The following is a 12,500-nucleotide window of genomic DNA, read 5'->3' on the forward strand; positions in this document are numbered from 1 at the left end:
TCACCCTTTGCGCACAGGGAACAAGGAGGGCAATCTCAATGTGTTTGCGGATCTGTTTCAAGAATTGGCCAAGGTAGGTTGTGGTCACTTTTATTTAGATCCTAATTGAATTCAAGGTTGCATCACCTTCAATGTTGGCTTGGTAATTCAGGGAAACTTTATGTCATATACAGGGTGATATTTGGAAAATGTGGGCTTTTGAGTATGAAAGCTGAAGGAAGTGATGGCTGAGGTGATAATTGTGAAAGAAATTGTGACAATTTCAGAAAAGATCAGGTATGGAGAGCTATATATGCATTAAATATACATGGAAGTGACTGATGCATAGAATCTGATAGATAGATGATTATACAAACATAAAACAATGTTAGAAATAAAAGAGATATTCTTAAAATGAGATAGTAAAGAAATTTTGAAAATAAAAGAAATGGATCATCCATTTTCCCTTGATTGGCAATGAATAGTTTAAGAAATGATTTCCCATGTGTTGATCTCATTCCAAGCAGTTTGGTCATTGTTTAGAGTACCCTGTGCGTTTGTCACTGGCCTATGTGCTTTTGACACTAGCTATGGTGGTCTGTGTCCCAGTCAGCCAGTGAACCTCTTGTAATTTGAAGCTTGTAGACCTCTCAGGTAAATGCATTGTCAAGAAAAGAACCATTGGAAGCTTTGCCTTACATGAATATATGTAGTGAAGGTTCCTTTGCATTTCAGACACTTGGACTGTGGCATTTGCTTGACATTTCACCACTATCTCAAATATTTAAATAAATCACAGCAAGTTTCAAATGGATTTGAACACAGGTAATGGAATTACATAAAGAAAGAAAGAAAGAAAGAACATATTTAACAGATTTTAATTACAGAAAGAGTGGAGAGTTAACTAAAAAGTATTTATGACTATATCCTACTTCTTTCCTTGCAGGAAGAGACCTGTCCTTTGTGCTTTGGGCAGGATCTTTGTGAAGATATATCAGCAGGATTTTTAACCCTGTCGTCAGATACTCCACATGTTCATGATGCAGATGTGTCCTATGAGGCACACCTTGGTGACTTGCACAAACTGTCTGTTAAGGTAGGAATTTTTGTTTTAGAAGCTTTGAAGATGTAAAGGTAAAGAAAAGAGGGAATTTATATTTGCACCATGTGATACAGTAACTCTGTTTCAATAGAAGAGTAAAGAGGAAGGGGTACATGCTTAAAGTCTTAACCCACTTACGACGGGGGCATTCCAGCCTTGAATGTCCCAATGCCGGGGCTTTCGAATTATTAGGCCTAAATCAATTGAATGGCTGGCATAAGGGGGGGTGGGGGAATATAACAACGGGGGATGGGGGATGTGTTGTGGTGGGATACACCACAAAAAAAATAACATACTGTGCCGCCCGGCCACTGGGCTTTTGAATGCGCGGTACAGTACTGTACCACCCGTCCAGAGAGGGTTAAATTGAGTGTATTTAAGGGGAGAACCTCTCATTGCTTTTTCATGTAAGAGCTTTTATGTAATATACAGTAATCTGTATTCAGTATCTGAATGATATGGTGATGGGGAATCCTCAGTCTTGAAATTCCTTAGAAATGTACAAGCAGTTGGAGATGAAGTAGGAATGAGAGTAAAGTTTTCTTATAGAGGATGCTCAGCATCAGTTGTTTGCAACTAAGATGTTGTTTTTTAATTATGATCAGTGCTGAATAGTCTCTTGATAAGGGACAATTTCAAGGTTATATAATGCTTGCTAGATCCAAAAACTGTTATTTTGGGATTTGCTAATCCTTTGAGTACCCAACTTGAATTTAGTGCAACATTAGACACGTACACATTGCAAGATTTTAAACCTTCTTGATCTGGCCTTGCATCCTCTGGAGGGGCTGGTATTCTAACTTATGGTCGTGCTTGAATATCAAAAGATTTCAATTTTTTTGGTATTGCATGAGCCAGTACTCTGACTTGATGCATTCCTGATTGGTCCATTCTCAAGGGGTATCACCCAAGTAACCATGTTACTTGGCTTGAGATGGTGGATATCCAGGGAAACTTTCCATGTTCATTATGGCTCTTATATTTTGATGAGAGCCTGGACAGATAAATATTAATTCCTTATTTTATCCAAGTTTACAATCGTTCAGTGTTTTGTGGTATTATGGTACTCAAAGTGTTGAATTAAGGGTTTACTGTATGTATTTATGTATGGTATTATGGTAGTTGCTGTTTATGTGTAGTTGATGTTGATAATGATTTGTGTTGTAGTATTGTTATTATTAACGTTGATGATACATTTTTATTTGTGTATATATTTTACATATATCACTATACATATACCTCTCTCTTTCTGTCTTTCCTCAGAATTTGAACTAAGTATTGTAGTTAAATATTTTCTCAGGTATTATAAAAGTTTGTAATTAAAGTTTGTTTGATTATTTTTTGAGTATATTGAGCATTAGTATGGTTATTAATCTAAAGTATCGGTACCTACATATCTGTTTTGAGACCTATGATTTCATGTAAATTATGACTTTAATGTAATTTAAATTTATTGGCCATTCTCATCTTCCTCTCTGTTATTGACATTGTGAATGACTTCTTCCTTGGGGGTACATTTTGAGCAGCTCAGAAACAAAGGTATTATTTTGATTTTTAAATCTTCTAAATCTATTATTCTTGTTAGCTGGCAGTCTTTATCATCCGTCCGCTAGATATAGCTGCATGTGATGTTACAATTATTTGTTGCATTAATGGTGATGTTTCAAAGCTTACCTTGCTGGCTCCTTTTTAAAGCTTGGGATTTCACTCATGAGCAGTCTATATATTGTTTATGTATTTGTATTTATCATTATATATATATATATATTTTTGAAACCCATTATCATAAATATCTCAAACTATTTGTCTATACTTAATAGTTTGATTTCTTTCCTTTTGGGTATTCATAATCTTGTATACATTTGTCTTGTCTTTGTCTTCCATTCTTTCTTTCTCCTCTCTGGAGAATAAATCTTTTCTTGACTTCATCATGAGGTTTCTGTGGAAGCCAACTCCCTGTGGGATTAATTCAGAGGTCTCTTCATAGCTAGGTTGTAATTTCCATATTTGGTTTTTGCGTGTTTTTCTTTTGACTGCATGCATATAAATAGACAGATGGATATCATCTAATTTGCTTGTGGATCTGGATCTCTATCTCTATATATATATCTGTTTTAATTTATTTATCTTAATGAATGTAAAGTTTGGGTGATCTATTGCAAATTGGAATAAAAATAATTTCATGCTTTTAGGTGCCATCTTCTGATCGATTTTCCCGATTGGATGACTTGGTCTGCAACAATGCTAGCTTGGGAGTGGGTTGCACAATTCGTGTTGCAGCCAAGAAATCTTACCTGGGAAGACCCCAGGAACTGACATCCCGTTCACTCTACAAGCTGCTGCACCACATTGGAATCACCAGGAAAAATTACCCGTATGTATACACATTTGGTGAGAGAACAGAAGGTGTATAATGTTAATATATGTTATACTCTCTCTCCCTCTCTCCTTTCTTTCTCTTTTCTCCTCTCCTCTCTCTCTCCTCTCTCTCTCCTCTCTCTCTCCTCTCTCTCTCCTCTCTCAACTCTCGCCGCATCTCGCCTCTCATCTCTCTCCTCTCCTCTCCTCTCATCTCTCTCTCGTTTCGCTGTCTCTCCTCTCCTCTCCTCTCTCTCTCTTTTCGCTATCTCTCCTCTCCTCTCCTCTCTCCTCTCTCTCTCCCTCTCTCTCCCGCTCGCGCCTCTCTCGTCAGCCTCCCTCTCTCCGCTCTCTCTCTCTCTCTCTCTCCTCTCTCTCTCTCTCCTCACTCTCGTGCCTCCCTCGTCCTCTCTCTCTCGCTCCGCTCATCCCTTACTCTCTTGCTCCCTTCCTCTGCTCTCTTGCTCCTCTCTCCCTCTCACTTGCTCACCTCCCCTCTTCTCTTGCTACCACTTTCCTCTTTCTCTTGCTCCCTCTCCCTCCTCAATTGCTCCCCTCTCCTCTTTCCATTTTCTCCCCTTTCCCTCTCTCATTTCCCCCTCTCCCTCTCTTTTTCTCCTCTCTCTCTCTTTTTCTCCTTTCTCTCTTTCTCCCTTCCCTCTCTCTTGCTCCCTTCCCTCTCTCTTGCTCCCTTCCCTCCCTCTTGCTCCCCTCCCTCTCTCTTGCTCCCTTCCCTCTCTCTTGCTCCCTTCCCTCTCTCTTGCTCCCTTCCCTCTCTCTTGCTCCCTTCCCTCCCTCTTGCTCCCTTCCCTCTCTCTTGCTCCCTTCCCTCCCTCTTGCTCCCCTCCCTCTCTCTTGCTCCCTTCCCTCTCTCTTGCTCCCTTCCCTCTCTCTTGCTCCCTCCCTCTCTCTTTCTCCCCTCCCTCTCTCTTGCTCCCTTCCCTCTCTCTTGCTCCCTTCCCTCTCTCTTGCTCCCCCCCCTCTCTCTTGCTCCCTTCCCTCTCTCTTGCTCCCTTCCCTCTCTCTTGCTCCCTTCCCTCTCTCTTGCTCCCTTCCCTCCCTCTTGCTCCCCTCCCTCTCTCTTGCTCCCTTCCCTCTCTCTTGCTCCCTTCCCTCTCTCTTGCTCCCTTCCCTCTCTCTTCCTCCCTTCCCCTCTCTCTCTTACTCCCTTCCCCTCTCTCTTACTCCCTTCCCTTCTCTCTTACTCCCTTCCCCTCTCTCTCTTACTCCCTTCCCCTCTCTCTTACTCCCTTCCCTTCTCTCTTACTCCCTTCCTCTCTCTCTCTTACTCCCTTCCCCTCTCTCTCTTACTCCCTTCCCCTCTCTCTCTTACTCCCTTCCCCTCTCTCTTACTCCCTTCCCTTCTCTCTTTCTCCCTTCCCCTCTCTCTCTTCCTCCCTCCCCCTCTCTCTTTCTCCCTTCCCTTCTCTCTTTCTCCCTTCCTCTCTCTCTTCCTCCCTTCCCTCTCTCTTGCTCCCTTCCCTCTCTCTTGCTCCCTTCCCTCTCTCTTGCTCCCTTCCCTCCCTCTTGCTCCCCTCCCTCTCTCTTGCTCCCTTCCCTCTCTCTTGCTCCCTTCCCTCCCTCTTGCTCCCCTCCCTCTCTCTTGCTCCCTTCCCTCTCTCTTGCTCCCTTCCCTCTCTCTTGCTCCCTTCCCTCTCTCTTGCTCCCTTCCCTCTCTCTTGCTCCCTTCCCTCTCTCTTGCTCCCTTCCCTCTCTCTTGCTCCCTTCCCTCTCTCTTGCTCCCCCCTCTCTCTTGCTCCCTTCCCTCTCTCTTGCTCCCTTCCCTCCCTCTTCCTCCCTTCCCTCTCTCTTGCTCCCTTCCCTCTCTCTTTCTCCCCTCCCTCTCTCTTGCTCCCTTCCCTCCCTCTTGCTCCCCTCCCTCTCTCTTGCTCCCTTCCCTCTCTCTTGCTCCCTTCCCTCTCTCTTGCTCCCTTCCCTCTCTCTTGCTCCCTTCCCTCTCTCTTGCTCCCTTCCCTCTCTCTTGCTCCCTTCCCTCTCTCTTGCTCCCTTCCCTCTCTCTTGCTCCCTTCCCTCTCTCTTGCTCCCTTCCCTCTCTCTTGCTCCCTTCCCTCTCTCTTGCTCCCTTCCCTCTCTCTTGCTCCCTTCCCTCTCTCTTGCTCCCTTCCCTCTCTCTTGCTCCCTTCCCTCTCTCTTGCTCCCTTCCCTCTCTCTTGCTCCCTTCCCTCTCTCTTTCTCCTCTCCCTTTCTCTTGCTCCCTTCCCTCTCTCTTGCTCCCTTCCCTCCCTCTTGCTCCCCTCCCTCTTCTTTTCCCCTTTCCCTCTCTCTTTCCCCTCTCCCTCGCTCTTTCTCCTCTCCCTTTCTCTTTCTCCTCTCCCTCTCTCTTGCTCCCTTCCCTCTCTCTTGCTCCCTTCCCTCTCTCTTGCTCCCTTCCCTCTCTCTTGCTCCCTTCCCTCTCTCTTGCTCCCTTCCCTCTCTCTTGCTCCCTTCCCTCTCTCTTGCTCCCTTCCCTCTCTCTTGCTCCCTTCCCTCTCTCTTGCTCCCTTCCCTTTCTCTTGCTCCCTTCCCTCTCTCTTGCTCCCTTCCCTCTCTCTTGCTCCCCTCCCTCTCTCTTGCTCCCTTCCCTCTCTCTTGCTCCCTTCCCTCTCTCTTGCTCCCTTCCCTCTCTCTTGCTCCCTTCCCTCCCTCTTGCTCCCTTCCCTCTCTCTTGCTCCCTTCCCTCTCTCTTGCTCCCTTCCCTCTCTCTTGCTCCCTTCCCTCTCTCTTGCTCCCTTCCCTCTCTCTTGCTCCCCTCCCTCTCTCTTGCTCCCTTCCCTCTCTCTTGCTCCCTTCCCTCTCTCTTGCTCCCTTCCCTCTCTCTTGCTCCCTTCCCTCTCTCTTGCTCCCTTCCCTCTCTCTTGCTCCCTTCCCTCTCTCTTGCTCCCTTCCCTCTCTCTTGCTCCCTTCCCTCTCTCTTGCTCCCTTCCCTCTCTCTTGCTCCCTTCCCTCTCTCTTGCTCCCTTCCCTCTCTCTTGCTCCCTTCCCTCTCTCTTGCTCCCTTCCCTCTCTCTTGCTCCCTTCCCTCTCTCTTGCTCCCTTCCCTCTCTCTTGCTCCCTTCCCTCTCTCTTGCTCCCTTCCCTCTCTCTTGCTCCCTTCCCTCCCTCTTGCTCCCTTCCCTCTCTCTTGCTCCCTTCCCTCTCTCTTGCTCCCTTCCCTCTCTCTTGCTCCCTTCCCTCTCTCTTGCTCCCTTCCCTCACTCTTGCTCCCTTCCCTCTCTCTTGCTCCCTTCCCTCCCTCTTGCTCCCTTCCCTCTCTCTTGCTCCCTTCCCTCTCTCTTGCTCCCCTCCCTCTCTCTTTCCCCCCTCTCTCTCTCTTGCTCCCTTCCCTCTCTCTTGCTCCCTTCCCTCTCTCTTGCTCCCTTCCCTCTCTCTTGCTCCCTTCCCTCTCTCTTGCTCCCTTCCCTCTCTCTTGCTCCCTTCCCTCTCTCTTGCTCCCTTCCCTCTCTCTTGCTCCCTTCCCTCTCTCTTGCTCCCTTCCCTCTCTCTTGCTCCCTTCCCTCTCTCTTGCTCCCTTCCCTCTCTCTTGCTCCCTTCCCTCTCTCTTGCTCCCTTCCCTCTCTCTTGCTCCCCTCCCTCTCTCTTGCTCCCTTCCCTCTCTCTTGCTCCCTTCCCTCTCTCTTGCTCCCTTCCCTCTCTCTTGCTCCCTTCCCTCTCTCTTGCTCCCTTCCCTCTCTCTTGCTCCCTTCCCTCCCTCTTGCTCCCCTCCCTCTCTCTTGCTCCCTTCCCTCTCTCTTGCTCCCTTCCCTCTCTCTTGCTCCCTTCCCTCTCTCTTGCTCCCTTCCCTCTCTCTTGCTCCCTTCCCTCCCTCTTGCTCCCCTCCCTCTCTCTTGCTCCCTCAACAAGGAGGGAGAGGTGGTGCTCATAGATCTGGCTAACATGGCAATAATTGACAAATCTCTCTTCAGAGGTATGTGGAATTGTGATCCTGCTCTGTTTCATTTTACTTTGTGATCATTAACCCACTGCAGATGGGAATAAATTTGGGTGCCGACTGCCTAGGATGGGCACTAATGCCACCTGTGTGACACCCCAGATGGGTTTTATTTCAGTGTGAGGAAACTTCAAGGGACATATTACAACCTGCATGATAATACTAAAGCTATATTTGTCTTCATTGCTTTTTATGTTTTACTGTATTGTGAGATGTATGTGTGCTATATGACAAGCTTGAGAAATGTTGCAGTAGTCTTAAAGTTCTGGAATAGTGTCCATATCAGCTTATTATATTCTTTATACTTGGTGGCATAAAAGTATTGTAGTTTTATGGGAGGTCAAAGAGCAACTTCATTTTTTTTGTATTTGTGTATTTTCATAGGCAAAAATGAAAGAAATAACCATTGACAACTGATTAAACCAATTTTGCTGAATATTGCAGCATTTATGGTAATTATGAATGCAGTCATCATCATCAGTCATTAAATAAAGTTATTACTTTTATTATAGTAAAGAAACACAGCCATCCACCCCAACATCAAAAATACTGTGACAGCTATTGTCATGAATGTCATGATGCCCTCTGTCAAGCCAAAAATCATGTGTCGCATATGTCATGACACCTGTCCGCAATGGGTTAATCTTGATATGGTGTATTGGGCTTTCAGCAGCTCTGTACAGTTCTTGTTAAGCATTTGTGAAGTGCTGGCTTTATTGCATTTTATCTTTATTCTTTTAGATGATTACGAAGATACACGGGAAACACAGAATCATGAGGTATGCAACAAGGAGTGTTTCCAGAAGTTTACAAGTGAAATATATAGAGAAGGCCACGATACAGATGAGATGTGTTCACGTGTAGAAGACGTGGGACACCTCATGTATGCAGCTGTGTGTGCAATGATCCTGAGTGACATGAAGCAGCACAAGTATGTAGATTACTTCAGCTCAACTTCTAGCAGCCATCAGCAGCCAAGGATGACAAGGGGTATGAAATGTGATAATAATAGTGATACTGTTTATAAGAGTTTCTTTATTATGATCATTACATTGGATAGCAATGAAAAAGAATTATTATATTCTGAAAAGAAAATATTTGTTTGCTCTCCATTTATTTCAATTAACCCATTCACGATGGGACTTATTTTTGCCTACTCTCGCTAATGCTGGGAAGATAACTAGCATGTGACGCTTCCTGCTGGGGTGCTTTCTTCCTGTGTAGGGCCGAGCTGATCTTCTCAGAGTGTTTTTCACTCACCCTATTCTTGTGGTTTTCATGAATGCGTCTATAATGTAAAGACATGTAAAAATAGTGCCATGTTCAGAGGAGTTATCTTAGTTGAAAAATATGTTACAGTAATACCTTTTTAGCTTTATTTGATTGAACTTTGCCTATATTCTTCACTTCTATGTGAAAATACCAAAGGAAAATGGAAGAATTCTCTTAGTGGGGTATCAAAAACATGTTTTATACTTTTTTTTTTTTTTTACACGTACATATGAGCATGTACTTGCACCTCGTGAAGTAGTATTGCATTAGTAATTTTTTACTTTATTTTATTTCTTGGCCAAACATATTTGATTTTACAATAGTTTTTTGACTCAGATCTTTTTATTCAACCGATCAAGAAGCAGAAATTACCATGATGTCATCAATGTCACCTAGTTTTCTGTGACGTCATTTTTTTAAACATTATATCTCATTTTATGACACTCAAACACCTAAACAAAAGTAACAGAGTCTAAGAAATTACGTAAAATGATTATATTGGAAAACAATCTAGCGATCTGTTGCTGACGTTTCAGCACGTCACGTTGCCCGTCCTGGAACTCTGAGAAAATGCACGTCTCCAGATGTCACCTGGGTCCGGGGACATTTTTTTACCTCGTGATAGTACGTCAACCGGTGCGAATGGGTTAAATGAAGTAAGATATTGGAAAGGCATTTATTAAAGCACTCTTTTGATTCCTTGATCTGTCCATCAGGTTTACTACACAACATCCCTGCTGCAGACAGGGCAACTGTGGAGGAGCTTCTTGCAGAGTGTGTAGAAGAGGCAGCTCCAGGAGGACGACTTCAAGCAGCTCAGGAACTACGAGACTTCCTCTCTGACTTCCTCCTTGATGAAGAGGATGAGGAAGGGGACGAAGATGAGGATGAAGACACAGGGGACAATGGCGAGGATTATGATGATGATTATGAATATGAGGAATATGGCACCAACAAGGAAGGATGAGGTGAACTCCCACGTAGCATTCACAGTGCAGCAAGAGGAAGATGATTGAAAGGGATGATAGTAATTTTTTCTTCTTCAGTCTATCCTCTCTCCTCTTTTTGTTCCTCTCATTCACTCTTATGGTGTAATGTATAAAAGGATTCTTCCATGACTGTTGGTTGCTGTTCTAATCTCGGTGAATTTCAAACCAATGTACTTTTGCTCTCTCTGTATTTTGTATTGTCGGGAGAAGTATGCAGATTACGGTGCTGGTGACTGTGAGTATATATTGCAGGGTTAGTTGCCTCTTATTGTATAAAACCAATGTTATGTTTAGGCTGTTTTAACATTACCCTTTTGATAGTTAGGAATAAATGAAACCATTTTGTATTTATGTGGAGCTATACTTATATATTATTACCATTTTCTAGGTGTAATATAATGGGAAATCTGACTTCCATTAAAAAAAAACAATTTTATGTTTAGATTCAAGATATATTGTGCTTTTGCATAAATCATATACTGCATTATTTTCATTTTATGCATAATTTCCAAGTACATGAATGCTAAGATGCTTGCTTAAGTTTAACTACGATGATCATCTTCTGGGGTAGGAGCTTAATGGCTGCACTTGTTGGTAACACAGTGAACGTCTTCAGTAAACTAGATGTAAAGAAATCCGAGGAGAAAAGGGAAGGCAGTCCTTGTGGAAGGTCAGCTATATAGGCAGCTAAAATGTCACAAATTTAGGTGAAAAGGAAGGCAGTTCTTGTGGAATATCAGCAATATAGGCAGCTAAAATGTCACAAAATTGGTAATGATTTTTGTGCGGGGAAAATCTTACTAATGTTAGGTAACTCTTCATCCTCTTTTCTTTTTCTTTTCTTGTGGCATTGGGCATTACTTAGTCCCTTTGCAGACACTGATTGCTTGAAACTCTTTACAATTAATTCAGCCATCATCATTAGAGAAAGTTAACAGGTATATGTTGAATTAACAATTGTGATCACTAGCAGCTCTTATTATGATGAATACTGTGCAAAAGCTGGATTGTTTGTGAATTCTGATGCAAAATGACAGATGCAATGTAACGGTAACACACAAGTATGATAAATGCAATAGATTTATTATATGACTTAGACTTTGATGATCAGAAGAAAAAACAATAACAGAGAGAGATTTTTGTACTTTAATAATTTTTATATGGAAAATGTTGTAGCAAGTGGAAATGTCTCTTTAGTAACTCTTTGCAGGACAATCTAAGTATGTTTGTGATATACAGTATATGATATATATATATATTTTTTTTATAAGGAGAACCGAGTCATTGAATAAGGTTACTTGCACTTGCACTATGTGAAGAAAAAGAAAGCAAAAAAACACAATTAGACTAGGAAAGTTGTCATTATAAACTGAATGTATATGCAGTTACTTCTGCTTGAATAGTGAATATTTATTTTTAAAAATCAAACAGCTGCTGCTTTGAATTAGAGCAGATAGTGGCTGTCATCTTTTGAAAAATTGTATTTGAAATAAAAAGTGACTCACCAGTATATAAACATATAATTTATTAATTGGGCATTATTACAGAAAATATACAATCAGATTGCTGCCCTTTATAAGTAGTGTGTTGGATACTAACAAGTTACTTATTGTGGTTTATGCCAAGATGCCATGAATTTATCATTAACATTTTATATATTTTCTTAAGGTAAAAAATAGGAAAAAGTTTCAGAAATTGGTCTTAAGTACCTGTACATCATGAACTAGGATAGAAAGGAACAATTTTCTTCCAGCATCTCCAGTCAGCCTCAAAACATAAGGGAATGGAGGCTTTAAAATAATAATGCTTCATTAATCGCAGGCTCATCAACATTAGCTGTTGAGGAAATGGAAAATTTACATAAGTCATTCACTGGCTCATTGGTTCCAGTTCATAAGAGTCTAGTTTTTCTAAGTTGTCTTTGAGATAAGGCCTACATCCATTTCACAAAGGGTGTCTTTGCTTTTGTATGGTGATGCATAATCCTCCCTTTTTACAGAGACAAAGGAGGCAGCAATCTGCATTGAGGGTGTTTGTGGGTTTTCACTTTGACAATCAGTAGAAATGGCTGAGGATTTGTGTATATTTTGTTGCAGGATAGAGATGCTAATTTTATATGTAGGAAATATTTTGTATTGAAGGTAAATGTGATGAGTAGAGTAGACCGATAGGAATGTAGGAATGTATGTTTTTGTTTATAGTACATTGTGGTCCAGTAGCTTAGTCCACCAGCTGAGATTTGCTTTTTGCTAAAGGGGAAATGAACTGTGCCCTCCTTATATCAAAATGATGGGTGCATTATTTTCCTTTATTTCTTTTCTGATTGTTCAGTGTTCTTTTACAAATGAAAAAGAATAGTTAACAAAACAATGGCTGAGTTAGGATAGGTTAGCATTTGTAGTTAGATTTGGGGAGATTAGTTAATTTGATGAAAATATAATCTAGGTATGAGAAAATTAGGGAAAGGAGCAAGGTCACAGTCAGTACCGGAAACAGATTTGCAAAGGAAGAGGAACTGATGTGGAAGAAATGTAGTTTGATTGATATAAAATGCAATGAGTGAAAGTGATTACAAAGCACAATTTGGTTTCTAGTTGAAATAAATTGTATCACTTTCTACTTTAATTGATAACTCTTTACATGTTTCCTTTTTTTTTGTTTATGTATATGATCAGATTTTTAGCTACAAACTGTTATGTATGTGCATGCTCTACTCTTGATGTGTATGTCATTATGGGTGTATTCAGATAAAGGCAGTGAACAAATTAACAAATTGTGGAACCTTTAGATCATCCCAGTTTTCCTGATAGAAGGATATTGTGTCTTAATAAGATAATGTGTTAATGTTGATATTGTGTGAAAATCTCTAAAA

At 42.0% G+C, this 12,500-nt stretch overlaps 1 protein-coding gene across 1 annotated transcript in view; it reads left to right on the forward strand.

Annotated features, from left to right (window-relative positions):
- LOC122258194 (uncharacterized) overlaps nucleotides 1-12,500 on the forward strand; it is a 16,776-nt gene that overhangs the window by 1,931 nt on the left and 2,345 nt on the right. Inside the window, exons 2-7 of the mRNA XM_086549032.1 lie at nucleotides 1-73; nucleotides 926-1,075; nucleotides 3,274-3,459; nucleotides 7,280-7,343; nucleotides 8,109-8,357; nucleotides 9,356-12,500. The exon at nucleotides 1-73 is cut by the window's left edge and continues 353 nt beyond it; the exon at nucleotides 9,356-12,500 is cut by the window's right edge and continues 2,345 nt beyond it. Coding sequence (XP_086405158.1) covers nucleotides 1-73; nucleotides 926-1,075; nucleotides 3,274-3,459; nucleotides 7,280-7,343; nucleotides 8,109-8,357; nucleotides 9,356-9,606 — 973 coding nt within the window. The 3' untranslated portion in view covers nucleotides 9,607-12,500. The remainder of the gene's footprint in view (nucleotides 74-925; nucleotides 1,076-3,273; nucleotides 3,460-7,279; nucleotides 7,344-8,108; nucleotides 8,358-9,355) is intronic.

The sequence above is a fragment of the Penaeus japonicus genome, unplaced genomic scaffold, assembly GCF_977035675.1.
Source record: "Penaeus japonicus unplaced genomic scaffold, GWHDUDI00000001_assembly GWHDUDI00000021, whole genome shotgun sequence".
In the NCBI taxonomy this organism is placed as follows: domain Eukaryota; kingdom Metazoa; phylum Arthropoda; class Malacostraca; order Decapoda; family Penaeidae; genus Penaeus; species Penaeus japonicus.